This window comes from Agelaius tricolor, unplaced genomic scaffold (genome assembly GCF_023055355.1).
Source record: "Agelaius tricolor isolate 1412-34295 unplaced genomic scaffold, bAgeTri1.0.p SCAF_4, whole genome shotgun sequence".
In the NCBI taxonomy this organism is placed as follows: domain Eukaryota; kingdom Metazoa; phylum Chordata; class Aves; order Passeriformes; family Icteridae; genus Agelaius; species Agelaius tricolor.
This window is the reverse complement of record NW_027269264.1, coordinates 34,222,895-34,250,848: the sequence shown is the minus strand read 5'-3', so window position 1 is coordinate 34,250,848 and position 27,954 is coordinate 34,222,895. Positions and strand designations below refer to the sequence as shown.

At 37.2% G+C, this 27,954-nt stretch overlaps 1 protein-coding gene across 2 annotated transcripts; it reads left to right on the top strand.

Annotated features, from left to right (window-relative positions):
• On the top strand, positions 1–27,954 carry POC5 (POC5 centriolar protein). 2 transcript variants are annotated; one of them, XM_071425215.1, is made up of 12 exons: positions 29–86; positions 5,197–5,296; positions 9,863–10,010; positions 16,309–16,481; positions 16,851–17,027; positions 19,325–19,429; positions 20,133–20,312; positions 21,414–21,576; positions 24,376–24,494; positions 25,239–25,352; positions 26,176–26,352; positions 27,798–27,954. In XM_071425215.1, the coding sequence occupies exons 2-12, from the start codon at positions 5,213–5,215 to the stop codon at positions 27,945–27,947; spliced, it is 1,590 nt and encodes a 529-aa protein (XP_071281316.1). In that variant the 5' UTR covers positions 29–86; positions 5,197–5,212; the 3' UTR covers positions 27,948–27,954. The 2 variants fall into 2 exon arrangements, with proteins under 2 accessions (XP_071281317.1, XP_071281316.1); XM_071425216.1 differs by lacking the exon at positions 5,197–5,296 and having other exon boundaries at positions 1–86.

The following is a 27,954-nucleotide window of genomic DNA, read 5'->3' as shown; positions in this document are numbered from 1 at the left end:
CCTGAGCCTATCGCAGCCGTGGTTCCTTTTCCGCTCCGGCAGTTTGAAACCGTCGGGGCCGAGGGCGGCGCGGCCGGCGCCCGCAGGTGAGCGGGGGGGGCCGGGGCCGCGCCGTCCTTCCCACAGCACTCACCCCTGCTCCTGCCCGGGGGCCGCGCTGGCGCCCGCAGGCCCACCCCGAGTTTCCTGGGGGTGCCAGTGGGCACTCCGTGCCCCCTGGTTGGGCTGGTTGCTTTGAAAGCCCTGTATAAGAAAAGCAAAGGAGAATCTCCTGTTCATAATCTATCGTATTCGCGGCCGCCTGACCACCCCTGTGCCTCCCTGGTTTCTGTGGGACACTCAGCGGATTGTCGCTGTTTGTCCCCAGCTGCCATGGCAGCCGCGGTGTGGGCGCTCTCGGCCCCGGGGGCAGCTGCGGAGCTGCTGGAGTGAGGAGTTAAAAGCGTGAGCAGCGCTGCTTTGCAAGGGGGTACGGCTAAAGGCAAGGAGTATGTCTTGCCTCTACTGCCAGGAGATGTAGTTCTATCAGGGACACTGTAGTTCTATCCAGGGACACTGGCAGTGGTCCCCTAGGCTCGGTACTGGGCCCAGAACTGTTTAGCTTGTTCATCCATGACATGGATGAAGGGGCAGATTCCTCCTCAGCAAATTCACTGAGAACACGAAGCTGGGAGGAATGGCCAACGCTCTGGAGAGATGGGCAGAAAACAACCATCTGAAAGTCAACAAAGGCAAATGAAGGGTCCTGCACCTGGGGAGGAACAGCCCCAGGCACCAGCACAGGCTGGGGCTGCCCTGCTGGGGAGCAGCTCTGTGGAGAAGGACCTGGGGGTCCTGGTGGACAAGAAGCTTCCATGAGCCAGCAGCGTGTGCTGGTGGCCAAGAATACCGATGGTATCCTGGGGGGCATGAGGAAGAGCATTGCCAGCAGGTCATGGAAGGTGATCCTGCCCCTGTACTCAGCCCTGATGAGGCCTCACCTGGAGTGCTGTGTCCCGTTCTGGGCTCCTCAGGACATGAGAGACATGGAAATCCTGGAATGGGGGAGCAGAGGCTACAAAGATGTTGAGGGGACTGGAGCATTTAAAGAGGAAAGGCAGAGGGAGCTGAGCCTGTTCAACCTGAAGAAGAGACAACTGAGAGGAGACCTCATCAATGTCTATAATTATCTGAAGGGAAGGTACCAAGGCAATGGACCAGGCTCTTTCTAGTGGTGCCAAGCAGTAGGACAAGTGATAATGGGTAGTAACTGATGCCCAGGAAGTTCCACCTGAACATAAGGGGAAACTTCTTTGTTGTGTAGGTGACTGTGCACTGCAATAGATTGCTTAGAGAGGTTGTGTAGTCTCCCTCATTGGAAATATTCAAAAGCCACCTGGATGCAATCCTGTACTATGTGCTCTAGGATGACCTTGCTTAAGCAGGTGGTCTGGACTGGATGACCCACTGTGTCTGTTCTGACCTTACCCATCATTCTGTTTCCTAGGTGTTGAGTCCTCTGATCTGAGTGAAACACTAAATTATTTGGAAAGCATCATCTTTAGTTAAAAACAAACCCAAACGCACAAAAACCTGAGCACAGCTTAATTAATTCAAAATTAAGGAGGAGAGCAACAATGCTGAGTCAGACCAAGGTCTTTATAGTTATATCCTGTTTCTTAAAAGTAGCAGTGTTACTGCTGCAGTTGTATGCTTATGGCTTGGGAGAAACTGCTGCTGTTAGCAGGAATCTTTCTTTAATGAAGTCAGAAATATATTTTGGCAGATGCTTGGATAAGTTTAGAAGAACCTGGTAAGCTTGAGGATGCTCTTCTCACTTGTCTTTCCCCATATAATGATTTGCAGCTTAGCAAATTAGTTTGTTGACCCAGAGGTGGTCTCTTAATATCCCTTGATTTCTCTTTTTAAGAACTTATCCGGTATTTTGTGGTACTTAGTGCTTGTTCACTGAGATCAAAGCTGACAAGTTATTCTTAGGCTGGCTTGGCTGAGCAGGGATCCTCTTCTGAAGCTAAGGCAAAAAAGGAAAGCATATGCCCAGTGGAAGCAAAGTCAGATTACATGGGAGAAATACAGAAATTCAGCTCTCCATGATAAACAAGAAATTTATATGGCCAGAGCTCAGTTAGACTTGAAGCTGGCCAGTACTGTAGGGGACATAAAAAGTAAGTTTTAAAAATATGTCAATAATAAAAGGCAGTCCAGAAATAACATGATCCTGTTACATGATGAGGATGATCACCTCACAAATGGGGACATTGACAGGGCAGAGATGAGTTCTTTGCTTTGGTCTGCAACATTGATGCAGTCATAGATCACAGGCAGGGTGGGTTCATGATTAGAAGATCCTAAGAAACTTAATTCCCTTTTATGACAAGGTGACCCACCTACTTTATCAAGAGAAACCAGTTGATGTGATCTTTTTGGATTTCAGTAAAGCTTTTGGTACTGTCTCTCACAGTATCCTTCTGGAGAAAATGTCTGGCACACAGCTGGATAGCACATTACATAATGGGTGAGTTACTGGCTCATGAGGTGGGCACAAAGGCTTACAGTGAACAGGGTGACATCAGGCTGGGGACCTGCCCCTGGAGGGTTCCACAGGGCTCCATCTCAGCTGATGCTTTTCAACATCCTAATTGACTTGGATGCAGGCGTTGGAGTAAGTTTGTTGACAATACTAAATTAGGTAAGGCTGTTGATTTCCGCAAAGGCAGACGTGGTCTGGTGAATCCTGGTCAATGGTAAGTTGGACATGGTCAGCAGTGCCCTGGCAGCCAGGAGGACCACCTGTGTCCTGGGGCATCAGGGACAGCATGGCCAGCTGGGCAAGGGAGGGGATTGCACTGCTCTGCACTGCTGTGCTCTGCACTGGGGCAGCCTCACCTCCAGTGCTGGGGGCAGCTCTGGGTGCCACAGTGTAAGAGAGACATTCTGCTATTTGAGAGCATCCAAAGGAGGAGAAGATGGTGAAGGGCCTTGAGGAGAAGCTGTATGAGTGACTGAGGTCACTTTGCTTTGTCACTTGTGATGAAGGAACCTTTTGAGTTTTGGAAGACCAGAGAGTAGTTTCAGTGATAAGTAGAGAGCCAGATCCACTTGATTGCATGTAAGGGGCAAGATCTTAGAAAACTGAAAACAGAACTCGGGACAGTGATCTTAAGTTACTGAACAAACTTTTCAGTAAAAACTTTTTTTTTCGACTTCCTTGGACTTACCTGTATTCACATTGAACTCCATTTGCCATCCTATTTCTCAGAAAAATCAATAGTTTAGTTCTTTTGAAGTGTTCTGAGAAGAGAAGGTGTGACAATATTTAGAACTTCTTAGCAAACACACATATAATTCCTATAAGTGCTAGATGGTTGGTTCTTTGTGGTCTTCACTAATGCATGCACGTCTTTGAATAGATCCAGCGTTTTTAGAGTAGTCAGGATCCACAATTTGAGAAACCATGTAGGAATGCATATGAAATTGAAGTTGACTTTTTAGGATTGCAGAAGTATTTTTTGGTATTGAAAGACTTTATCAGCTAGAAGAAGGTAGAATGCTATTATAGAGCTATTTCCTTATGTAGAGAGGCTAAAACCAAGGATATATATAAGTAATATTTAATGTGAGAGAGGAAAGGAGAAAATTATCAGACCAGGAGACAATGAAAAAAGGGGAGCTGATGAAGGTAGTATTTCTTCTGTTGTCTACTCCTAGATATACAGGAATAAAAAGTACAAAGTAAACCTTCATTAGACTCCATTTTTATACTTTAAAAATGTGTTTGGTATATGAGGGTTCAGAAGGAAGTAGGAAGATGGTGATCATGTCTTTTGAACGTTGAGCTACAGGAAATCTCAGCATTTGAAACTGTCTTTATATTGTTTTTTAAACATCCATCAGCAGCACAGAAATGAGCTTGTCATTCTGAAAGGTGTAAAAATATCCATGGCAGAGAGAGCTTTTGTGGTGCAGGAAGAATCAGTGTATAGAACAGCTCAAAGAGCAAGAGGATAATTAATTTCTATCTGTATTCTGATATAGAGAACTATGTGGAGGGTTTGATACTTTGAGAAACATTGATGGTGTTTAAGTAGGATATTCCTGCCAGTTTTATGACAGTACAACTAGCAATTTAAAATTTACATTTCTGTCAGAAAATGCATCTGTTTAAAAACAAGAATATTATAATTGACAGTTGTAAAGATCTCTCTAAAAATAAATTTTCCTTGCAAGTTGTTTGCTACACTGTACAATCAGTTCCTCTGATTATTTGTGGTGGTATGCCTTCTCTCCTGACAACTCCTTAGTCAATGTGTCTAATTGTCTTTTGTGTGCATCAGGCACCTATATCACTCTGCCATTCATTCATTAAAAAATTCACCTTGCTTTATACTCAGTTTCCCCTCATTTTGTAATTCCTTTCATCTTTCCATCCTCTGCCATATTCTTTAGAGTCCTTTTCCCTTTATTCTGTCAAATCTTATCACAAGAGCTTCAGTTCTTCACTGAAAGACCTATACAAGGCTGTATTTGATTAAAAGATATGTATATCTTTCACAAGGTCTTCAAGCTTATTATCAATTCTTCAACATTGCCTACTTCCCAAATATTCAAAGAATGCCTCACTGTCTTGCTAAGAAATTGCTGGAATGGTTGATATTTATTGAACCTAAGGTGTTACTTGTCCTTCCATAGCTGTTCATGTTCCTGGGCCTGAAACTCAAAATAGAGATGGGAGACTGATGTTGACCAGTAAGATCCAGGGTATTGAACAGGAGTGTTCAGGGCACTATCTTATCTTGGGCTGTGGCTGAGGTAACATAGTGGGTGGGCACAGTGTAGCTTATACATTCTTATGTTGCTCTGTAGGAATTTTGTACTGAAACAGCCTGATAAGCTAAAAGGCAATACAGTGTGAATAAAAATGACACAGGAGTATATCTGTAACTGCAACAACTGACATTGTTGCTTTGGGGTCTTTCCTTGTTTTCGTATAAGTTAGCGAAAATATTTCCATTATTTTGAGTATGGTTTGGATCAGACAGTTTGCAGCATTATATAATGAGACTATTCAATCAGTTTAGTGCACAGAATGGGCATTGATCCAGTTGTAACAGCAGAATCTGTTTCTGGGGAAATATTGGTGAATATATGTTTATGTACTAAACTGAAAAATGAAGTTCAGCTTCTACTGTTTTATAGACTTACTTTGTGCAGAATGTCATCTGATGAGGAGAAAAGCACAAGTCCAATTTTCCCAAATGACTTTGTTCAGGACAGTTCTGTTTCTTCAGATCCTCAGGTAGGACAGAGGCAATATAATTTGATTTACTGTCATGGCATTTCATTTGGTAAAGAATAACTGTGAGCAAATCTAAGTAATTGTTCATCTTTTTTATGTTTTACATACATAGGAAAATAATAAAAATATTAGGGAAAAGAAACAAAGTAGGCTGCAAAAAATACTGTTACGAAAATATGTTCAGTTAGATTCCATTTCTGTGCATTTCACAAGAAATTTATGTAAAAATTCTTACCTAAACTTTAGACTTTGATCAGCAGCAAGTAAAATAGGTAGTTTTCTCAGCTTTTTTTCCTAGTGTTATTCTTTATTTGTGTTAAGTCTTATCAAGAAGCCAGAATTTGACACAGTGGGATAGAAACCCATGACTTTTGAGAGATGATGAGTAACTATATTTTAGGCTTTCCCCATGAGTCAGTTTTGTAAAAACTGAATTTTTTAAAATGGATTTATTTCCCTTGGAGTAGTATTATGGCCAAGTTAATCACAGAAAGGAAATGATTGCTTTTTGCTTTGTTTTTTTTGCTTTCTACATCAAATACATTAGGACATTCTGTACCTATAATACGGGGGGTTGCCTTTTCTGTGCTCGTCATGCTTTCAAGAGGATGCAAGGATACTGGATAAAGTCTTTGTACCATTCTTTTGAAAGCAGCAGATTTTCATAATTTAATAATTGTTTATTCCTATTTGCATAATAGATTGTGTGGTTTTTTTCCTTTGGTAGGATACAGTCCAAACCAGGATGGTTTTGGCAATAACCTGTTTTGCTAGTTGCCCTTAGAAGTGCATCTCCACATTTGTCACATAGTGAAATGGGCATGTACAGTAGCAACACTATTTAATTAAGGGGTTTTCTTCTTTCTTTTTTTACTATTTGGATTGACTTGTACCTTTAAAACAACATTTTATGGGGCAATTAATTTCCACAGTTCATGTATGTCTCTATTTGTGCTTGTATCTCATGGATAAGTTTTCATAATCTTTTTTTAGGAATAGTAATGCATGTGTGTTTCCAATGCTTTTTTGTAGTCAGAGAACAAGATAAAAGCATCATGCTACAAATTTTGAAGGACCAGAATTTTCTGTTATGACCTGATTGTGATTATCAAGGAGGCTCTAAGGCCACCTGATAATCACAGGTAATCGTATATTTTATATTTTATGTATATATATATATATATATATATATATATATATATATATATATATATATATATATATATAAAATAGGTAAATATATATATATAATTATATATATATATAATAGGTAATCATACAGTATATATTATATATAATCATATCCATTCAATCTGTATCGTGTAGATAATGATAAATTTATACTAATGAGCTACTGTTTTGTGAATGAGAACCTGTCTAGAGAAGAATAGCTCAGCTGGAAGTGACCTACATCAATTGTTGGCCAAACTGCCTGACCATTTTGTGGCTGAGCAAAAGTTAAAGCATGTTATTACAGGGCATTGTGCAAATGCCCCCTTAAACAGTGCCCCTTAAACAGCAGGCTCCTGGCATCCAACACTCTCCCTCACGAGGGAAGCCCATTCCAGTGTTTGATTGCCCTCTCAGTAAACAAATGCTTCCTAATGTCTAATCTGATCCTCCCCAACACAATTTTGAACTATTCCCACTCATTCTTGTCACTGGATCCCAGGGAGACGAGATGGACATCTCTTCTCACTTCCCCTGCTCAGGAAGCTGTACAGAGCAACAAGGCCCCTTAGCCTCCTTTTCTCCAAACTAGACAAGCCTAAAGCTACCCCTGGTAGGAGTTGGTTACTGTTGGAAAAGAACAACACTGAGGTCACAGCTGATCAATAGGAATGTTGACAGGGAAGTACTCTACTCCATTTAGATAATTTTGGAAGGTCTGTTCTGTTTTGTTTGTTTGGGCCTTTTTGATAACATGTTGCTTTTAAATAGAGGCCAGCTTATTACTTTTTCCTGACAAAGAAATCCACTGGCTCTTAGAGAATGTCCATTATACTTATAATTGTTATGCAAGACTTATCCATTCAATCTGTTCTTGTCATATTGTCTAGTAACCTTGACTGCAATCCTTTGCAGTATCTGTAGATTTTTATTTTAAAATAGAAAAAAATTATCAAAAAACATCTGTTTTTTTTTTTTTTGTGCCATTTGTTCATTACATCACTACATTTTCTTCTACAAAATCAAGGCATTAAATAGTCAAAACTCCACAGACCTTCAGGTCATAGAATTACATTCCTCTAGTTTTATACATTAACAGAATTACTTGCAGTTGACAGAACAGCTTGAAAGTTCTGTTAAAAGCAGAACCACAATAATAAACCAAAGATATATTTTTAATTTTATTATGGTTTTATTTTAAATGTACTGGTCAATATTGCATTCCAGTTGCAGCATACTTGTTATGGAGTATTTAAGATGAGGAATACACTTAATCACTCAGTGTTTCCATACATATTCTCACTGCTGTCTCCAGGATTCTTTTTTTTGTGTGTCTAAGTTTCTGATTACAACTGGGATACTGTGCTTTCTTTAATATTTGCCTTTCAACTTCATTTCAACAGTGTTGTAATATTGTAATTTATGAACATTTATTTCCAGATTTGTCACTGGATGCTGTTTATTGACACTTTCTGTTGGCGCGTAAGAGTGCGTATTTCTGTACAGATTGGATTCTTTGAGTTTTAATAAAAGAATTAGAACTTGAAAGAAATCTCCTGACATAACTTGATACCCGTATTTTGAATGCTAAGCATGTCTATAGTTGGACATATTGTGTGATAGTGAATAAATTAGGTGACTCAACATGAGACACCCACTTGCGTCTGACATCTAACCTACTAGGTCCTTTGAATTGATCATGGAAGCAGCTGGATCAGCTCTGTCTGAGAACTAACTTGTTTGTTGGGAAGAATTAGTTTTAAGTTGATATTTGGTTGCATAATCTCTTAGAAGAAGACAGAGGTGTGATCTAACATCGGCAGAATCATTTAATTTTTATTAGTTAAGGCTAATATTGGCTTTTTTACTCAGCTGAGATTTTCCTGAGGGAGTTTTGTATGGTTCCATGCAATTCCTGATTGAGTAACAGATCTAAAGATATCTGTTTTCTTCTTTTGATATCTTTTAAAATTTAAACTGTATACATTTAGAAAGATATGTCTGTGGAAAAATTAATAAATTGTTGATTTGCAGCTAACTATACCTTTTACATGGATTGTGACACACTTGCGTGTCCAAAAGATACATCATGTATTTGTAATTCTATAGCTTCATACACATTTATTTAGGCTTTTACTTTGAACGTGATAGATTAGAAGATGGGAAATGGACATTTAAATGGAAACTAGAATGCAGAGTAAATGTACCAAACCTAGCTTCTTAAATTCTCTAATTAGTTGAAACACACAAAAATATACAAGTTACACTGAGAGTTTTGAAGTATTATCCTTTTCAGTTGTTAGATTCAAAAACATATTGCATGTAATTGGTACCTTTCGTTGATTGTTTTCACTCTAACTTCCCCCAGGTTTAAGAGGAAATTAATTTTTGAATTCACACTTGGTTTTTGAGATTTGACCTCATTAGGATTCTAATGTGATATAACAGAACTAATGTCATAATACTAAGTGAAGTAAAAATAACTGCTAGTGCTTGGTATAGTGTTTTCCAATGGGCATTGTTTTCCAAATCTTTAGTAGATTTTATTTGTTGTAGTAAGTAACTGGTAGTGGTACTTGTTTAATTAATTACTAGATTGCATGTTTAAGCTATAATACAGATTGTTTACGTTTTTGCAATGAACACTTAAATACCTTCATCCTGAAAATCTGTTTCATTAGGAGGTTTCAAAAAAATATTAATTGGCTTACTTAGGTGTGTAGCATAATGCCACATACTAGTTAGAGAAGTTTATAGCTTCTTAATAGGAAAGCTTCTTTTTAAGTTATATATATACATTCTGTATACCTGTATAATTTTAAAAATAAATAATATAAGGTGAGAATAATTATATCCTTTCTAAAAAAACTTGAGTATAATCAAATCACTTTTGATGATTGGCTTTACAACTTCCACCAGAGAAATTGCAATGTTACAGAGTGTGAAGTGTGACTGTGTTCAGTAGCATCTTTGTCATAGCTATAAAAATACATGTTTTTCTTTGAAGCACTACTAGTAGTCATTGGAAATAATAAGGGCCGATTAATAACTTAGATGATCTGGGACTGGAGTTTTTTTCCAGTTCTTGTTTTAGATGCCTATTCTAGTATCCAATGCTGGAATCTCATAGAGTCTTTCTGTGCAGCTGTTGCAGTGCATATAGTTGTATTAAGAAGGAATGTGAACATTAAACAAGAGAAAGTTAAATTATTATAGTCATTGTAGGAAAACAGCTCACTTTTGCAGCTTTAGGGGAAATCCTCTCTGTTTACACCATAATAATAAAAAAGAAACCTCTCAAAATTATAGAAAATAATATGTACTTCTTTTTACATATGCCTAATTTTTAAAAATGTAATTCTAGTTTTATAATTCTTTGTCACCACTTTGCAACAGGATGAATATGAAGAGCTGTTTCGTTATACTGTAGTGACTCCGAAGTTTGAGCAGTGTGTCTCAAAGTTTCCAGAACCTGCCTCAGAAAAGAGACCATCTGAAAGAATTTCCAGGTTAACAGATTATACCACTCACCGTAATACTCCAGGTAGTATGCCCAAGGCTATGTGTTGAGCTTACAAGAACAATGATACAACTTTGATGACTTACATTTTTTAATAGCTTTAGTTTGAAAAATACATGTATGTCAGTTGTAGTACATTTGCATTTTGCACAACAAGAAATGTAGGAAGGCATATTCCCTGAAAGGTTCTGTCCCCGGCATTGCTTTCAGATGACAGTGTTGATGTGCTGACAGTTCTTTGTGTTTTGTGGTGCTGATGTTTAAAGGTGGTTGGTGTAATAACAGAAAAAGGAATACCCTTACTTACAGTATACTTCATTGACATTTGATGTGTCACAGCTGGTTTTGCTTAAGCTGGTAGGGCTGTGATAGAGAAATTTAGAAACATATAGAAACAATGATTCAATGGAAGGGAGGATTATGTTAAAAGGGCTTTGTGTAATGACTAATCATGTCACTGCATGAATGTCATTCTTACTTTTTTAATTCAATCCTGTTATTCTAATTTTAATTTATTTCTTGTTATTTTATTTATCCATGTTACTAATGCATCACAAGACACTAAACTTAGGGTCTTGTGATGCATTAGTAACATGGATATTTTTAATTGTGTTGTTTGCTTCTGTCACTAGCAATTAGATTGAGAATTTTGCTTTGCTGTTAATTTTGCTTCAGAAGAAATCGTAAACAAATATACCTGCATTATTTCTTTTCTAGCAAGCTAAGCTTAATCAGGCAAAACTGACTTTAAACTAACTTCTATTCTTTATCATTCTATTTAATTTAAAAAATATTTACTATCTTTTTGTTTTCACTTTTATAACCCTTGTGGATGGCTTTATGTCTGCTGTTTAGAGGTACAAGTGACATACTTGTACCTTCCAACTTGGAAGTTTGGTCAGTACTATTTCTTTAGGTTTTTAGATTCTAAAGCAGCTGCTAGAAGGATTAAGGCTGCAGGGGATAGTGAGTGGTAGCTTATGACAGCTGCATAATGACCTTTAGCCCTTCTGTCCATCATATCTTGGCTATGTGCTGCTCTTGCCTTGACCTCATGGCACACTCCTAGCTGTGAGTTAGCCGAAGTCTGAGCAGGACTTAGGTGAACATTACAGCAAAATGTCATACCACAGAATGTCTGCAGCATGCAGATCACAGTGCAGCTGTGACTCCTGTTGCCAGTCTCTGTATATGAGCTATCATGACAAGCTGTACATGAACTATCATGACACAAGCTGTCCCCACTTGCTGTGACAGTGTGTGTGGGTTAAAGCCAGCTCAAGTCTATTGCTATGTTGAAAGTTCATTTTGCTGCTTGCTTTTTTTTATACTGTGGGCTGGCTCAAGCCATACTTCTCTGGGTAGCACATAAATGCGTTCAGCGTTCACACTTAGCTAAGGCCAGTTGATCCCCTCAAACGGTGCAGTCTTTTGTGAGAAACAAAGGCCCCCCAGAGCCCCTTCCTATGCTGAGATTACTTCAGCTTCCTTTAAAGCAGCTGTGGTCACTCCCTGTATTCTTTCCAGAGCTCCATGAGCAGAGTACTTACCTCCTCTGTATGTTCTTCCATTGTTGATCAGTCACATTATAAGTCACAGATTGTCAGGATTCGAGTACACTTGCAAAACTCTTGATTTGTAGAGCAGTTAATGTCAGCTGCTGGAACTATTTCTCAACCTGAGTTGATGCTCTTAAAACAGTAGAAAATTTCAAACCCAGCTATGTGGAACTATATTATGGAGCAAATTTTAATTTGGGTATTGTCCTCTATGCTCTCTGCTTAGAGTTTTGTCTCCCAGTTTGAGTGCAATATTGTTTTGTAAGGGATTTTTTTGTGATGTGTAATACTGCTGTTCAAGAAAGAATATCAGAATCAGACTCTTACGCTTTCTTGGTACATGACTGTATACTCTATTTTCTATCATATTTGTCTGAAGAGAAAATTTTAGCCAGCAACCCAAAAGTCTCCTGTCTCCCTGTAACTCTGCTCTTACTTTTTAATTTTTTTTTCTGGGCTGCATTGGGTTTGCATGGCCAAACTTTAGTAATGGAGGATGCTACAGGGATGGCTTCTATGAAAAGCTGCCAGAAGCTTCCTCCATGTCCACCAGAGCCAGTCCCTGGAAGCTCCAAAGGATGGGAGTGCAACTGGCCAAGGCTGAAGCAATTTGAAATGGTGGTAATGCCTCTGTGATAAGAGATTTGAGAAGAAAAAGAAGTTTTGCATCGTTGTAATTGTGACCACAGAAGAACAGAGTGAGAATATATGAGAGGAACAGCTCTGTACACACCAAGGTCACTGGAGAAGCAGGGACAGGGGATGCTCCAGGCCCTGGAGCTGGGATGCCCCTGCAGCCCATGGTGAGACAGCTGTGCCTCTGCAGCCCATGGAGGTCAGGGAGGTGCAGGGATTCACCTGCAGCCCATGGAGGAGACAGACCCACGCTGGAGCAGGTGGGTGTCTGAGAGGGGACTGTGACCTCATGGGAAGCCCACACTGGAGCAGGGACCTGCAGACCTGTGGAGAGAGGAGCCCATGCTGCTGCTAGGACTTGTGACACCGTGGGAGACCCACACTGGAGCAGCCTCTCCTTGCAGGACTGCACCCCATGCAGAGAAATAGGAGAAGCCAGAAAAACACAAGGCCTACATTACCCTAAAAATAAACACCCGAAAGGACCCGGAAGAGTCCCCATGGAAGAGTGACCCACACTGCAGCAGTTCACAGATCTGTTTCCATTCACAGAATGGAAAAAAAGTGATTAAAGACAGTAAAAAAGGTGCTTCTGAACTTCCCAGAGAACACAAGAGACAGGAACAATATTTACACAGATTCATCCTGCTTCTGTCAATTAAAATGCTATAAACAAGTTTCCTTTGCTTTGCTACTTTATCAAAATATGTGTTTGCTGTTCAAAATATCTCTGTGTCTTCTCAGTCTGTGAGAGAGATGGGTCATACCTCCTAGAGAATCTGGAAACAATCTAGTTGTAAAAAGGTTATTTCAGCTTCTAGGAGAAGATCTGATCAAAATCTTGAACTCTTCTATATAATCACTACTATTGATTGATGGTGATTATGTATTGAAGTCGTGCTGGCCATAGTGTTAATGCCCTCAGAATATCTTCTTTTTTTCATGATGATAATAACATGACTTTGAATGAACAATGAGAAAACTGTAAGTTTAATACTATACCTCTAATGCTTAAATTCAAGTTTAATGCTCTACCTCTAATGCCGATCAGGTGGGATTGTTTACCAGGTTTTTTTCTGAAGGGCAGTTAATTTTTTTGTTAAACTCCATTCTTTTGGCACTGCTTGCTTGTTCATACTAAAAATCAGGCTTTTTGACATTTGGCTCTATTGCTGCTACTGTGTTAAAATAACAAAATCATAAATTAATAGGTTAGTGTTCTATAACTGTAAAACAAAATGACTGAATGTGCTGAGGTTGGAGTTAAAATCTGAAAGTTTGCTCTTGTGCAGAGCTTCTCAAGTTTACAATGTATTTTCCCCTTCTCCATGTGATGGTATTGGAACCGACAGAGTTTTCAATGCCATATGATGCCTTCTGAAATGAAGTTCTGGTTATGAAGTATTCTTTGGTCTGGATGCTACCATTATGGTGGTAGAACTCTGATTACTTGTAATCTCTATTTGTTGCAGAAAATTTAAGTATACATGGTATCTTCCCTAACAGCTTTCAGTCAAATAAGAGAAGTAATTGGAATAAACATGCTGTTTAATTCAGTTCAATGTCCAAATGTTTTTAAACTTTGAAACATAAAACTTCATTTCCTGTTCTTGTTATCAGTTTAGTTGATTAAATTTGAAAATTACTAAGACTGGAGCAGTAAATTATTTGTTGCAGAGATGTGCAATGATGACTCATACCCAAAGAGTGGAAAAAATCCTTCTCTTCAAGCCTGCTAGTCCTCAGTATATATCCATTAAACTTCTTAGAACATTTTAGCAAATTGCTGTGCTCAGCTTGGGCCACTAATAGCATCTAATGTGTGAGAACAGTGTCAGAGCTTATTTACTTAATAAAAGCAGAAAAAGTCAGATACTAGAACAACACAAAAAAGCTCAACTGTAGTAACAGACATCTGGATAAACAGCTAATTTCATTACCTCTGTCTAGAGATTTGTTGCAGTAAATGTGTGTGGAGATTATTTAATAAAGTGCATTTCTATACTTATCATATCCAAATGGTTCTAGTGTCCTTGGTACCTTAGTGCACTGTAACTGAGTGACATCATATAACTCTATGGAGGGAGTAGAGGTGACAGAAATAGAGCATTAGAAATAAGAATTAAATTAATGTGTGTACAACTGTAGAAAATTATAGCAATGCTGGAAGGCCAAGATGAATTTCATAAGATGATGTTATAAACATGTAACAGATACACTTGGTGGATTCAATGAAGATATTATACATCCTATGGTAAATGAGAGAAATGAAAGCTGTGTTAGGATAATCTGTTCATAGGGAGAATTAAGGGAAAGGTAGTGATGAACTAGTAATATTGTGATTCTCAGACTATGGCAGTTGTGAGCCTATTTTAATACCCTGTTTTGATTGGTAACATTTTGTTCTGTTGGGTTTCCAGGTTTTTTTTGAAGGTATCTTACAAACTGTGCTGTGTAGGATATCTTTGTAATCTAACTAAGTAATAGAAGTTTAAAAATAAAAACAAAACTTCAGGCATTTCATGTTACAGCTTAAGGAAGGAGTGACATGCAGGAATGGGGAAAAGTGGTGAAGGACAAAACTGTGAATATTTGACAATGGTAACAGTGCCAGATAATTTTATTGTCATATGCCAGCCAGATTCTTCATCACAGAAATTAGATATATTTCAAGTAATCTGGATCATCTGTCTGGCATGTCATGTATTTTGGACATTTTTACAAGCAACAAATATTCAAATTCTGCCACTACTTTAGCAATACTTCCGTCATTTTCAGGAGAAACAATGACAAAAAGCTAAAGCCTGATTTTAATTTACTCTGTGATGAGGAATAATCTCTTTATGGTCTTTTGCTTTTGCTATAGGATAGGACATTTAGTCTATAGAAATGGTGTGTTAGATGACACTCCTTTAGCTCAAGCTGGTGTTAATTTTATGATGTGTGGTTGTGTATTACCTTGAGAGAAATACCAAAAAGTAGTTGTAACTGCTTCTGCATCCCAGTTCTTCCTTATTTCCCTTTTGTTTTGGAGCATGAGTGTAGTGGTTCTGTGGCAGAGAGTATTACCAGGCAGCTCTTCTCATTTCCTTAGGAAAGGAGACCTAACAGTAAAAATAACTGTAAAAGAATATCAACCATCAGGCTCTGCCTTAAATAAATTCAAAACACACTTTTCTAGTGTCCACTAAAGGTACTGCTTTGTGACAGATAAGCTTACCTCTTCTTGGTTGAATCAAAAAATAGTACCCATCAGACAATACTTGTTTTCAGAAGTGAAGACTAAAATGTTGGAGGTTTTCTCTGTTTATGAAAAAAGAGTGGTTTTTTGAAGTTATTGTGTTTGTTGCAATTATCAGGAATCTGCTAATACCTCTTCTAATTTTCTTTTATTCAGTTGTCAACTCAAATAACAAATTTTCTGTAAGAAATAACTAAATATAAAACAATATTTTACTTCCCAAGTTTACTTAAATATTAACTTTATTATCAGCTCAAATGCATGCAAACTAGCTTTAGTGGTACCACACCTCCTGAAAGTGAGGATTTGTTGTATAAGGTACTATATAAATTAATAGTAGATATGTCCTTTCTCAAATTGCTTGAATGCTAATTAGATTAACAAATTTAAGGCTTTAAGAAAAATGGATGCAGGAACATATTAACATCAAAATATATCCACAGGCTACTTTGTGAATTTGTAAAGGAACAGCACAGACCTCAGGTGTTTACAGGCTCATTGAGAAAAAAGGCAGAAGTTAGTAGATTGTTTACCTGCAATGTTGATTGTCAAGCAGCCTTCACTTAGAGATGTTATTTCTGGCTGTATTTTTGGTGGTTGCTGTGATCATTCTCTTTCAAATTAACTTATATTAAGATACTGTATTTTAAGGGAGCATTACTTTTGAATTTAATTATGTTACAATTGGATTGTCAGCTTAAATATGTGTGTCCAGAAAGCATGTATTAAAATTGGATTGGTTTTTCTTATGTGGGTAAAGGACATTTCTGGTGTCATAAATATTTTATTTCCTTTTTACCATTGTCTGTCTTCTGACTTCCATCCAAAATGTGGACCAGTCAGCCTTTCCAGAGTGTCAGTTCTTATTCTCTTGTTTCATTTTCAGTCTCAACATCAGTGAAGCAGGCTGGTATGGAACAACCTGCTCTTCCAGAAGCAACTTCTTCCACACACGGTCCAGGAGAAGTCAGCAAAACCACAGTGACTGAATTAACTTCACTAGATGGAAAAGTCACTCAAATAGAAAATATAGTTGATCTCTGGAGTGGAAGTCTTAAGGTATTTATATTGTATGGAATCCTTAAAAATCATTCACAGATATCATTGTATTGTAGAGTTAGTGCTGGAGAAGTTTCAGTGTGATTGTTGGGAGAATGGTATTTTTTGTTGTTATTGCATATTGTACATAAGCATGTGTAGCACAGAATATCTTTTTTCAAAAAACTTTGGAATAACTGTCTCCATTAGGGATGTTCTGATATCATGATTCAATAGCTCATTTTTTCTGGTAATACAGCTGTGCACAGCCTGTGTAATGAAGGTATCACTGCAAATATTTGTGTCTCCTTAATTGCTAAGTATTTTAAGATTAAAATTATAGAGAGGAAATAAACTCATTGCATTACTGTCATCCTTTTAACTTTTCAGACAAATATTCTGACTGAACTGAAAAATTGGGAACTTAATTTGATTCAACAACACAAGCTTCAAATGAGACAAGAGAAAGAGAAACATGACGCACAAGTGAAACAACTGCAGAATGAGATGGAAAACCTGAAAGAGTTACTTCATACTTATGAAATCTCTATTAGCAGGAAAGATGAGGTAGTAACTCAATTTTATATTTTAACAGTTCCTCTCTGTTTAAAAATATCTACACTAAATTTTTTGGTCCATCTCTTTGAACAACATTTTTTTTAAGCAAGTAACATAGAGAAGTAAATAATACATTCAGACTGTATAGTAGAAAAATAATCATGGTTGCTAATAGAGTTGTCTATACTAACAATGAAAGCACATCATATGTGCTATATTTTGCATTGTTTGTTTCTTAAATCTAGAGTCTAGTCTTGTTTCTCATATATTTCATGAAGAACTCACACAGGCGTAGGTGAGTTTATTAGCTCTTACATTTCAAAAGCCTCTAAATTTTCAATTATTAGATTGGTTTCCCTCGGTTTTAAATGTTGAGGAGCCTCTATTTTAAGATTCTTAGGAATTCGACTTTTGTACATATTCTTAAGATTGGACATTTGGAGTCTCTGGTTTACACTTCCTGCTGGCAACAGTGCAAACAACCTGAAAATTAAATAGAAGTGTGAAAGTGGATATAAAATCTTGGCAGTTTTGCAATCACAACATAAATGAGTTTTCTTTCTGCTACCCTGAACATATTTCCTAGTACTTGAGAACACTTAATGGAGTTTGGGTTTCTAATTCCTACTTACATTTTCAAAAAACATACATTACAGGAGTTAAAATGTGAATGAAGATAGTGTTCTGTGTTCGTTTAGAAAACAGACTAATCTTAAAGACCAAGCAAATATAAATGTTGTAACATTACAATAACTGGATTAGTCTTATACCATGTAACTAGTACCTTGAGCATGGCTATTTCAGCCCATACCTTTCAAACATCTAATTCTATTGGCTATCATTGTATGTCAGTCTTATTTAATGACTGACATACAATGATAGCCATAGCTCAATGACTGAGCAATAATTCTTAGTGATACTTTGAAAGCTCTATTTCATTTTTTGCTGCCAAAGAAATTGTTTCTTCAGCCAATTTTAAAGTTCTGATTCTAAGGAAAAAAACCCAAACATTTGAATAGAAAATTACTATTGCTCCCTCCTGAATGGAAGGTGGCAGTGCTTCCATGCTTCTGCATATCATTCCATAATTATGAAATCTGCTGTATCCTCATATGGACATAAACCAAGGTCCATCAGCCCAACAAATATTACAAGTACTAGATTCTTATTACACATTGTAAAGCATTTAAGATTTACAATGTGTAATAAGAATCTAATTTATTTAATTAGCAAAAATATGCTAATTAACAAAAATAGACTTAGGCTAAGACTTCTAATGTGTAGCAGTATGTATGCAGCATTGAAAATTGATTTTTATGATACTTTTTCAACAAAAGTAATTAACATATCAATTTAATTTGTTTTCTATTTTAATTTTAGTTATCATTCATTTAATTAGTGTATATTCAATAATTATTACTTGTAACAAATGCAATATAACGTTAACATATGCTAGCATGTATTGTCATAAAATGTTGTTCTCAACAATGTTTATGCAGTAGTTAAAATAACTTTGCATTATTCCCCAAAGTCCCAAGATAACTTTGCATTATTCCCCAAAGTCCCACTGTTGACCATTGGAGTTGCTCATATATGGCTGATGGCAGAATCTAGCTTAAGAAGTTAGGCAGAAGTAGGGAGTAATATTCAGATTTGGTCTACTAAATTTGCATCGTACCTGGCTTAATTTTTAGTTGGGGAACCTCAGCTCTTCATGTGTACTCATTAAATTTAGAGATTGCTGGGTTGCAGTCTCTGTCCAGTATGACATCTTGCCTCTGAAATGTTTTAATTGCTTTAAGCTTATATACTATCTTTCATGAGAACTTCTAAAGAGAGTAACAATTTCTAATAAGGTTTTTCTGGTTTATAGCAGCAACTTAGCTTGTTTATTCTGTTCAGACAAGTGAAACAAACTTCTAATATAAATGTTTCTGATTTATTAAAAGTCTCTTTGAAATAAGAAGTTCTTCTGATGTTATGCTGTGGTAACATTTAATTATGAGAAATGCAATATAATGTTCAGAAACCACCAAATGTAGGATGAAATAACAATTGAGTCGAACTTTTCCTAAAACTATACAATGGAAGTGCCACAATCTGAGTGTCAAAGCCATGGGAATTTTACTTCTCATTTGAACTTTGATTGTTGTTTCTTACTTGATTAGAGTAAGGGGAAGTTTCAGTAGAAAGCATCTGTTGAAAGCAAGTGCTTTAAGTGAAAAATAAGTGAGACATAAAGTACATTATCTTTGATCTTACAGTGATCATAGATAATGAAATAGTGTTAATGAATATTTTTGCAGGTAATTACTAACTTGACCCAAGCATTAGAAAAGCAAAAGGAGAGAGTAACGTTGATGAGAAAGTTTACACTGTGGCGGATTCAGCATGTTAAAGCCAAACAAGAGGTATGTGCACAAAATCAAAATGCAGTGAAAATTAAACCTCTGAACTCAAAAGAGTCAGAGCTGCTGCAGTTCTTTTTACAGTTTGAAGAAATCATGGTGTTTCTATTTTGATGTGTTTGACAATGTCAAATAACAGTTTGAAAAGATCAGTTCTAAAAGGAGTGTTGCTGTCAAAATACTCTCTGGAATGGAAAAAAATCTGTTGTCTGCTGACTATTTTGAAATAGAGTAGAATAGTAGAGTTGTTTTAAAGTAGTTTTTAAACAATCCTGAAGTCTAAATTTATTCAAAATGTAAGTTTTATGATAACTACCTGCAATCTTTTTGACTGCAGGTTTTATATGATTCCTGTAGTGAATCCAAATGTGCCACATACCCAACAAATGGCTTCATATGTCTGTTTACACTGGGTATGTGAGATTGTTGTTTGGTGTCATTAAACTAAGAGTAAGACCACTGTTGTGTGTAGCCTAGGAGCTCACAAACACAGTTTCTCATGGTGAGGACAGTAATGTGCATTGGCACATGTGCACTGAACAGCTGATGCTCCTTGTGTAACAATTCACTGCAGGACCTGTAACTCAGTTAAGGGGTTCCTACTGTGGTCTGTGTAATAAGCTGTAAAACAAGCAACCACAGTAAAGTACTGAGCTTTTTATCAACCCAGAACTTTTTTATGATGTGTTTGTATTTACTTCCTAAGGAATATGCAATTCGAATGGCAGATAAACATTTCCAGACAGCTTTGATGAAGAAAGTGTGGGCCGCCTGGCGCTCTGTTAGTGAAGAAAAATGGAAAGACAAAGTAGCAAGAGCCTGTCAGTTAAAGGCAGAAGATGTGTGCATTCAGCTCACCAATGATTTTGAAGCAAAAATTGCAGAGGTAAAATCAATTTTTTTTTCTTCTTTTGCTCCTTGACTCCCAACCCCTGTTCCTCCAAAGTGTGTCTTTCTCAGCAAACCTATCAAACATGAGTATTTTCCAGTAGAACAGAACTCCCAAGTATGCAAGAAGATCTGAATGGATCTAAGATCTTTGTAATGTTTTTAGACATGCCTTTTTTTCCCTGCATCCGATATAAAATGTTGCCAGTGTGCATGCACAGATGAAATAAGTTGTACCTTCCTGAAATAAGGCAAATCTCTGTTTGCCTACTAATGGGAATGCCATTTGTTTTCTAACAGCATTCTGTTACTATGGGCTATGCATTTTGAGGTCTTTATGAAGGAGACAATGCAAATAGAAGACCATTATTACTTTGAATGATCATGATGAGTACATTATTTTTTTTCTGTAATAGCTATTCTGTTAAAGGCTGAAATTAAGTTTGATTTTTCTTTAGCTTGCTGATTAAGCTTGTTAAAGAATTTTCAGAGCTTGAGGTGAAATTGTCAACCTTTGCATTGGTGCACGCTAAGTAATCAGTTTTAAAATATCATTTTTAAGAGGTTTGTATTTCAGCAAGAAATTAAACCTAGAATTTTAAGAACAGGCTTACCAAATATGTCTTAACAGCACAAAACCATAAGTAGCAACTTGATCTGATCTTTTCTCAGCTTTTTTAGTCTTTTACAGTATCTAGAGAAGAGACACTGGTGATGAAAATTTACCCTTATACTTAAATCATCATCAGAGAAGACTTGCTCTTCTGTTGAATGAACCCATATTTCTGCAGACATCTGGGTTGTGCCAGATGCCAATTTCTAAAAGACAAAAGCTTGCAAAGATGTATTTCTGCTTAGGTAGAGTCTGGCAGTCCTATATCTTTTGAATAGTCTTCTCCTTGATATGCTATATTATTAATATTGTGCTGTACTACAAAGGAACTACAATGAGCTGTTCATCTCTGGTGAAGCAGAGGTTTTCAAGTGAGAACCTCTGTCTTTGTAAATATAGTATATTATTTTTAAAATTAATTGATGAATATGTTTGTAGTTTGCATTGAGAAGTAAGAGAGACTTGTTTCCTTAATCTGTTTTGTAGTTAACTGCTGCTTTGGAACTGACAAGATCTGAGCTTCTGCGACTGCATACTGAAAGAGATCAGTATGAAGACACCATGAAGAAAGCCTTTATGCGTGGTGTATGTGCTTTGAATCTGGAAGCAATGACCATGTTTCAAAGCAAGGACAGTAGGCCAGATCCTGGTTAGTATGACTAGCAGGTTTAATCTGGTAGCGTGCGTGCATTTTTGTTGGATGTGTTTGGGATTTTTTGTTTGTTTGTTTGTTTTAATGGAGTTCCTTTTCTCTTTTTTTTTTTTTTATTTGAGAATTTTTGGCAATACAGAGTTTATTAAACTTTTATTGCTTTAAAACGTCCTGTTGAATATGTTGAGAAGTACTTTGAGGCTGGACTTCATACAGCTGTAGCTGAAAGGAGGAACATGTTCTCTTCATCCCACATTGCTGGGAAAGTGGGAAATTGCAGATGAAGGCAGGAAAGGAAGTCAAAGGTGGCAAACTTCTTAAAACACCAGGTTATGGAGCATTTAGACAAAATCCTGAAAATTCCTTTTTACTCTGGCATCTCAGTGTGCCATGAATCAGCTTTTCCCAGACAGCTCTCCCTTCTTTCTTAATCCTGCTTTTGAATGTAAAAAGGGCAAGCAAATCTCTCAGGTTCTGTATTTAGATGTAACTCCATGCCAGAACAGGAAACACCAGTCTATTTTTATCAGCAGCATACCTGTAAAACCTGTGCAGCTACACAGAGAAGTGCTACACATGCTTACAGATACAATGAAATCACTCTCTCAGACTGAGACAATCCGTAGCAGTAGGAACATAATTGTGCTGGTGGAGCAACCTAGGTTAAAGAGAAAATAGCTGTGCCAGCAGGAGTGCCACAGCTATGTGTGGCTCAACAGCTGTCTGTATTGGCAGTGATTAATAGCCTTAGACAAGTAACTTCAGTTGCTAAATTTAACAATCTTATACAGAAGTTTCTGAACTACTTTAGAGAAATTCTTCACCAAAAAAGGTAGATAGAGAAAATAAAAACCTGAAGAAGATGTAAGCAGATACTTACCTGAGCAGCTGTCTAAGCCTGTTAAACATAAAGTGGTATTTGTGCAGTTGCTTAGGAAATTAATATGACATTAGCAAAGTGTAGCTGTGTGCTAGTAAAAATTTAGGATCAGTATTGGTAGAAGGTTAAGAATGAATGATTTTTTGAAGGTACTGGGTTTGGAAATATAATTACAGGGCATTTCCCAAGCACAGTTTATTTTTCACTGTGTTATTAATTAAGAATTATTCTATCTTGAAGCATTATCTTTTATTTGTTTGTCTGTTGTTTTAAAAAAACATGCAACAGACACCAGGTCTCCCTAATAATGAAGGTTTATGCTTTCACACACTTGACTGGTGTGAAAGCATTGTTTCTGTAGACCTATAAAAATGAGAGTAAGTAGTAAGGAAATAAAGAAAACTGAGCTCTATAATAGTTGTGACCAACCCTTTATTTTCATGGACCCAAAATTTTGCTTGATTTTTACTAAGAAGCTGGAACTGATACTCTACGCCAGCACAACACCTAAAGATTTTGTTGTGCTGCATGTTAGGGTACCCATAACTCATTTATTTGTGTGTCCACTGTTATGCTTTTTAATCAGGCTTCATAACATTTCACAGACTCTTTTGTCCTCAGTCCTGAGCAGGTCATCAGCTTCCACCACCTCTGGTACTACCTTCTTCCCTGCCCCAGGCATCATACTGTGTTTTCCTTACAGCCATATGGTGGTTTTAATGAAGTTAGTTACATAATTGTTTAATATGGTTGAACAACTGTTGATCCGCATTCTTAATCAGGTAGAACAGTGATTAGGACACTGGAGGACTGCAAACATCAGAGAAGATTATTGTGATTTGTTTCTAGTCTTTTGATCTGTGGACATCAAAACTTCAATGTGCCAGTCAGCAATTATAAATTTATATGAACACTGCAGTGCCACCTACTGTCACTGGACATAAAATGCAGAATTTCACCTCTTTACAAATTTATTATTATTATTTGGTTATTTTAATATACATTTAATATACACAAAATCTACAGGTAAAATACATATCATATATATCATTACAGTGTATTTATTAATAGTGTGCATGTGTCTCAAACTTGATGGCTTCATAATATTTAGTGTCAGTGTTGATGGTGTTAAAGTTACCTGCCTAATTTGATGACTTTTTTTTTACTTAGTAGTATATTAAGATTATTTTAACCTCTTCATGTATTTAAAAGAACACTGACGCCACAGGAATTCATAAGTTTTTGCTTATAAAAGTCCTAATACTGTTTTCCTCCAGTAAAATAGATCAGATCTTACTGATCTATAACTCTGCATTGGTCCTGCCTGTGCTTAAGCTTAATGTGTGTGTACACACATAGATATGTAGAAAATGCACATTCTAGTACCCTTTGACTCTTGAAATCTATAAGTATTGCACAGATTTGAAGCCCTTTCCTTCTATTTTTCCTTCTTATTTCAGCTAATTTAAAAAACCAAACACAACTACCACATGGTGTCACTCTAGTTCCTGGAATGAGCAAATGACCTTTGTGTTTTACTACCTAAACTGGATTTTCTCTCTTAGGATAAGAGCACCACTTGCACACTGATTTTAGTTTTGCCAAGCAGTAGGAAGAACCTCAGTTCTTTGCACTACAAGTAGGTGAGATGTGCCACAGAAATGCTGAGACATAGAGAAACAAGTCCCTTTAAAAACATTTATAAGCATCTCAAAAGAGGGTAAAATACAGGAATGTCTGTTTATATCTGTCTGCCTACCTCTATAAAGAACAGCCTGGTCTTTTTTATTAGATTATACAGAAATCCTAAAAGAAATATTAAAATTTTTGTTGTAACTTATCTTCTCCCATATCCCCACCCCTTAGGGTTAGCTAGATTATGTGCTTATCCCATTATTTTTTGTTTCTAATAATAGATATAGGAAGCAGAAGAAATGATCATGCGACCACTGGTGCAGGAAGGCCATCTCCTTCACAATATAATCAACCCTCACCACCACCTCCACCAGCAGCTGCTGTTCAGGTGGAAAACATGGTAAGCATGTAGCTGGAACAGAACTGTATTTCCTAGTGACAAAAGAGAAATACCTTGATTGGCGCTTTTTTGAAGAGAGTTCAGATGTGTTCAGACTGCACTGTGAATGGGGCACAGCTGCTGTGGCTTGCTGCACTTTCATTAAGCTCTTTTTTATTTTAGTGAAAATGCATTAAACTAACAAAGACAAGGTCACTACAATAAGTATAATTTGCTCTCTTAAGGTTCTTTCTGGAAAAAAAGCTGTTAAGAGGGTTTTTTGTAATAAACCTGAATTTAGTATATTCTCAAAAGATGAAAAGCTGGCTTGACTTCAGACTCCTTTTTTAGGAGGGTAACACATACAGACATTGAGGGAACTCAGCTTATTGTCCTGTCATACCAACTTAGCCAGATCATAATCTAGTAGCATGGTTGTTTTGGACCTGCCCTGGAGTCATCCTCAAAACTTTACCACTGTAAAACAGTATCATGCTAGAGAGTAGGTTAGAACAGAAATGATGTGCATGCCTGTCTCTTGACTTTTCATTCTAATAGTAACAAATGTTATTCACACCATTTCTACAATTTTTAGACAAGTAATTTTATATTAGACAATAAACAGTAAACTAGAGGTAAAATATATGCAAAGACATTTCAATTAAAAAGGTAATTGGAATAGTGAAAAAACTGGCTATCTAAGGAGCAAAACTGTATTTTCTAGAAAGTAGTACTCATTCTGTATAAACTCTGGTTTCATTTCAGTTTTGTTGCCATCTGGCTCATGCAAGCACTCCTGAGACCAGGCTAGATTCTGATTCTCCAGTTATCATCACTAGCACGACATCAGGATCTGGTGTGACATCAACGCAAAAACTGGTAACATGCTAAAGTTAACTTTTTTTCTTCTTTTAGGACATAATCATAACAAATATTAGTTTGGGTATTGTTATTTGTGCATTTCTCAGAGCAACACAGGTATGTAGTTGAGGACACTGCCATAGAGTTTACCTAGCAGTATGAAGACACTAGGTTGAAAATGCTCATTTATGTTACATAAACTCATTTATGCTAGGAGCAGTTTTAAATTCTATTTCTAGGTAGGGCAGTGTGGTAAAGTGAAGAATAGAAGAGTGCACTCAGGTATAGTGCAACAGGAACAATTTGTGTTTGACTTTTGTTATGGAAAGTGCTCATATCCTTGTCTCATTATCCTGCTCTTGGAAATTTTTCCCTCATTCCCTCTTCTGTGCTTCGTGCTAAACTGCCCTCCTTTCTTTTCCATATTTGACACAGTTTGCTATCAGCTGTCAGAGAAAGATGCATTTTTGTATGCATGGGAGCTTTTTATTATCTGCTCTGTCATTGCTAGAAAGTGATGGAAGTACCTTCAGCTGTCACTCAAGCATGCAGTCAGCAAGCAAAGCTAAACTATCCATGCTTCTTGATTTCTGTCAAATTAGTCTTATTTCCCTCAGAACAGAAGTAATTTACTTGAAATGCTATCACACAAGTAGAAAAAATGAGGTAATCCTGGTTGCAGCCCCGTGGAGCAAATTCAGTCCTGTGTAATGTAATTGGATTACCTGCAACATCACATGTTCCATTTAGGCATATGGTAGATAAAACTGAGCAGAAACACCTAGCATTGTAAATATTATGTTTAGAATTTTTTACTAATTAATATTTAATTTTTTTATAGTCCATGCCAAAAGTAATAACATCTGCACAACAGAAAGCAGGAAGAACAATCACTGCTCGAATCACAGGCCGAGCTGATATGGGACAAAAATCCAGAGCTTCTGGGAGTTTAGCAGTGATGGGAGTTGCTCCACCCATGAGTTCAGTTATTGTTGAGAAGCATCATCCAGTCACTCAGGTAAATCAGATTGTGTATTTATGTTCTTAAAGTATTTTTATTACAACACATCTCGAAATAGTTTGAAGAAAATTACCTTGTGAAGAGGTATTAGACAAAGCTCAGACTTTAGGCCTGTTGAAAACAGCAAACAGTACCTTGTGTCTTTGTGTAGAAGGCACTGGTGAGGAGATGTCATGGTTTAACCCCAGGCAGCAGCCAAGCCCCACACAGCCACTCACTCACTCCCCCAACAGAGAGAATCAGAAGGGTGAAAGCAGGAGAACTTATGGGTTGAGAAAAAGACAATGTAATAGGGAAAGCAAAGGCTGTCCACACAAGCAGTGTCTTGCACACAAGTGCACACAAGCAAACAAACCAAGGAGTTAATTCAGTGCTTCCCATGCACTGGCAGGTGTTCAGCCACCTACAGGAGAGCCAGGGCCCATCATGCAAAATGGTTACTTGGGAAGACAAATGACATTACCACAAGTGTCCCTCCCTTTTCTGCTTCTTTCCCCCCCGTTATACACTGAGCTTGGTGCCACATGGTCTGGAATATCCCTTTGGTCAGTTTGGGCCACCTGTCCTGGCTGTGTCTCTTCCCAGCTCCCCAAATACCCTCAATCTCCTCACCATCATGGTAGTAGCAAAAGCAGAAAAGGCCCCCATCTCCTCCTGTGACTCACAGCCATGTGGCTTCCTGCACATAGAAGAATTCAAGAATTTGGGTTCCTAAGCAGAAATTAATGTTTAAATTTTATGTTCTTAGGAGTTTAGAGATTCAGTGTGGTAATTATTTCATTAAGAACAATTTCTGGATTCAGATTTTGTGACTAGTGTGACAAGGAAAGCACCTGAACTACTGTTTACAAAAGCTGACTTCCAAAAATGTAATAACTGTGACAGCCCTGGAGATACATTCTGTATACCAGTTCTGCAAATAAAAATCTTAAGTGTTTGTCTTGAGTTAATTTGAGAGGGAAGAGAATTTACCTTGATAAAGAGCAGAATGAATATGGTTTATTACACTAAGGTGGCTAGTTTTATGGGCAGAAAATTACTTCTTAATAAATTTGAAAACCTTTTATTTTCAAAGATCTTTCGGAGACTGCCTTATAGCAAATACTTCAAAAGGAAAATTGGCACTACAGGGGAAAATTGTGAACAGTATGGTAAAATACTAAAACAAACCAACCTTGAAATAAGACTGAGATGATAAAAGCTCAAAATATTTAGTTAATTGGCAGTTTAGCACTTTGTATTCCAAAAAGTGTATTACAGATAAGAGAGGAAAAAATCTTCCTCTTTCTGTTAAATGACCATTTATTTTTTTCTTTCTTGAAAAGTGTATTTCAGTTTGTTAGGTTGCAGGTCTTTCTTTTTAAACTACAGCTCACCTAGAGCTATTTTAATGTGAATGTTTTGTGTCATTAAGTGTTTTGATGTATCTGATTACTTTTCAGCAAACCATATCACAAGCCACTGCTGCTAAGTATCCTCGAACTGTGCTTCACTCTTCTGGCTCTACCTCTGCGAGACCTGCAGGACAAGCCGGGCGAGTGCTTCAGAGCCAAACTCATACCAGTGTTCAGTCAATAAAAGTTGTTGACTGACTGACTA

Bases quoted from the DNA above. Each gene is read 5' to 3' on its own strand.
- POC5 (XM_071425215.1), top strand. From the start codon at position 5,213: ATGTCATCTGATGAGGAGAAAAGCACAAGTCCAATTTTCCCAAATGAC. The intron at 21,577-24,375 runs GTTAGTATGACT...TTCTAATAATAG, and splicing joins GGACAGTAGGCCAGATCCTG to ATATAGGAAGCAGAAGAAAT. The intron at 24,495-25,238 runs GTAAGCATGTAG...GTTTCATTTCAG, and splicing joins CTGTTCAGGTGGAAAACATG to TTTTGTTGCCATCTGGCTCA.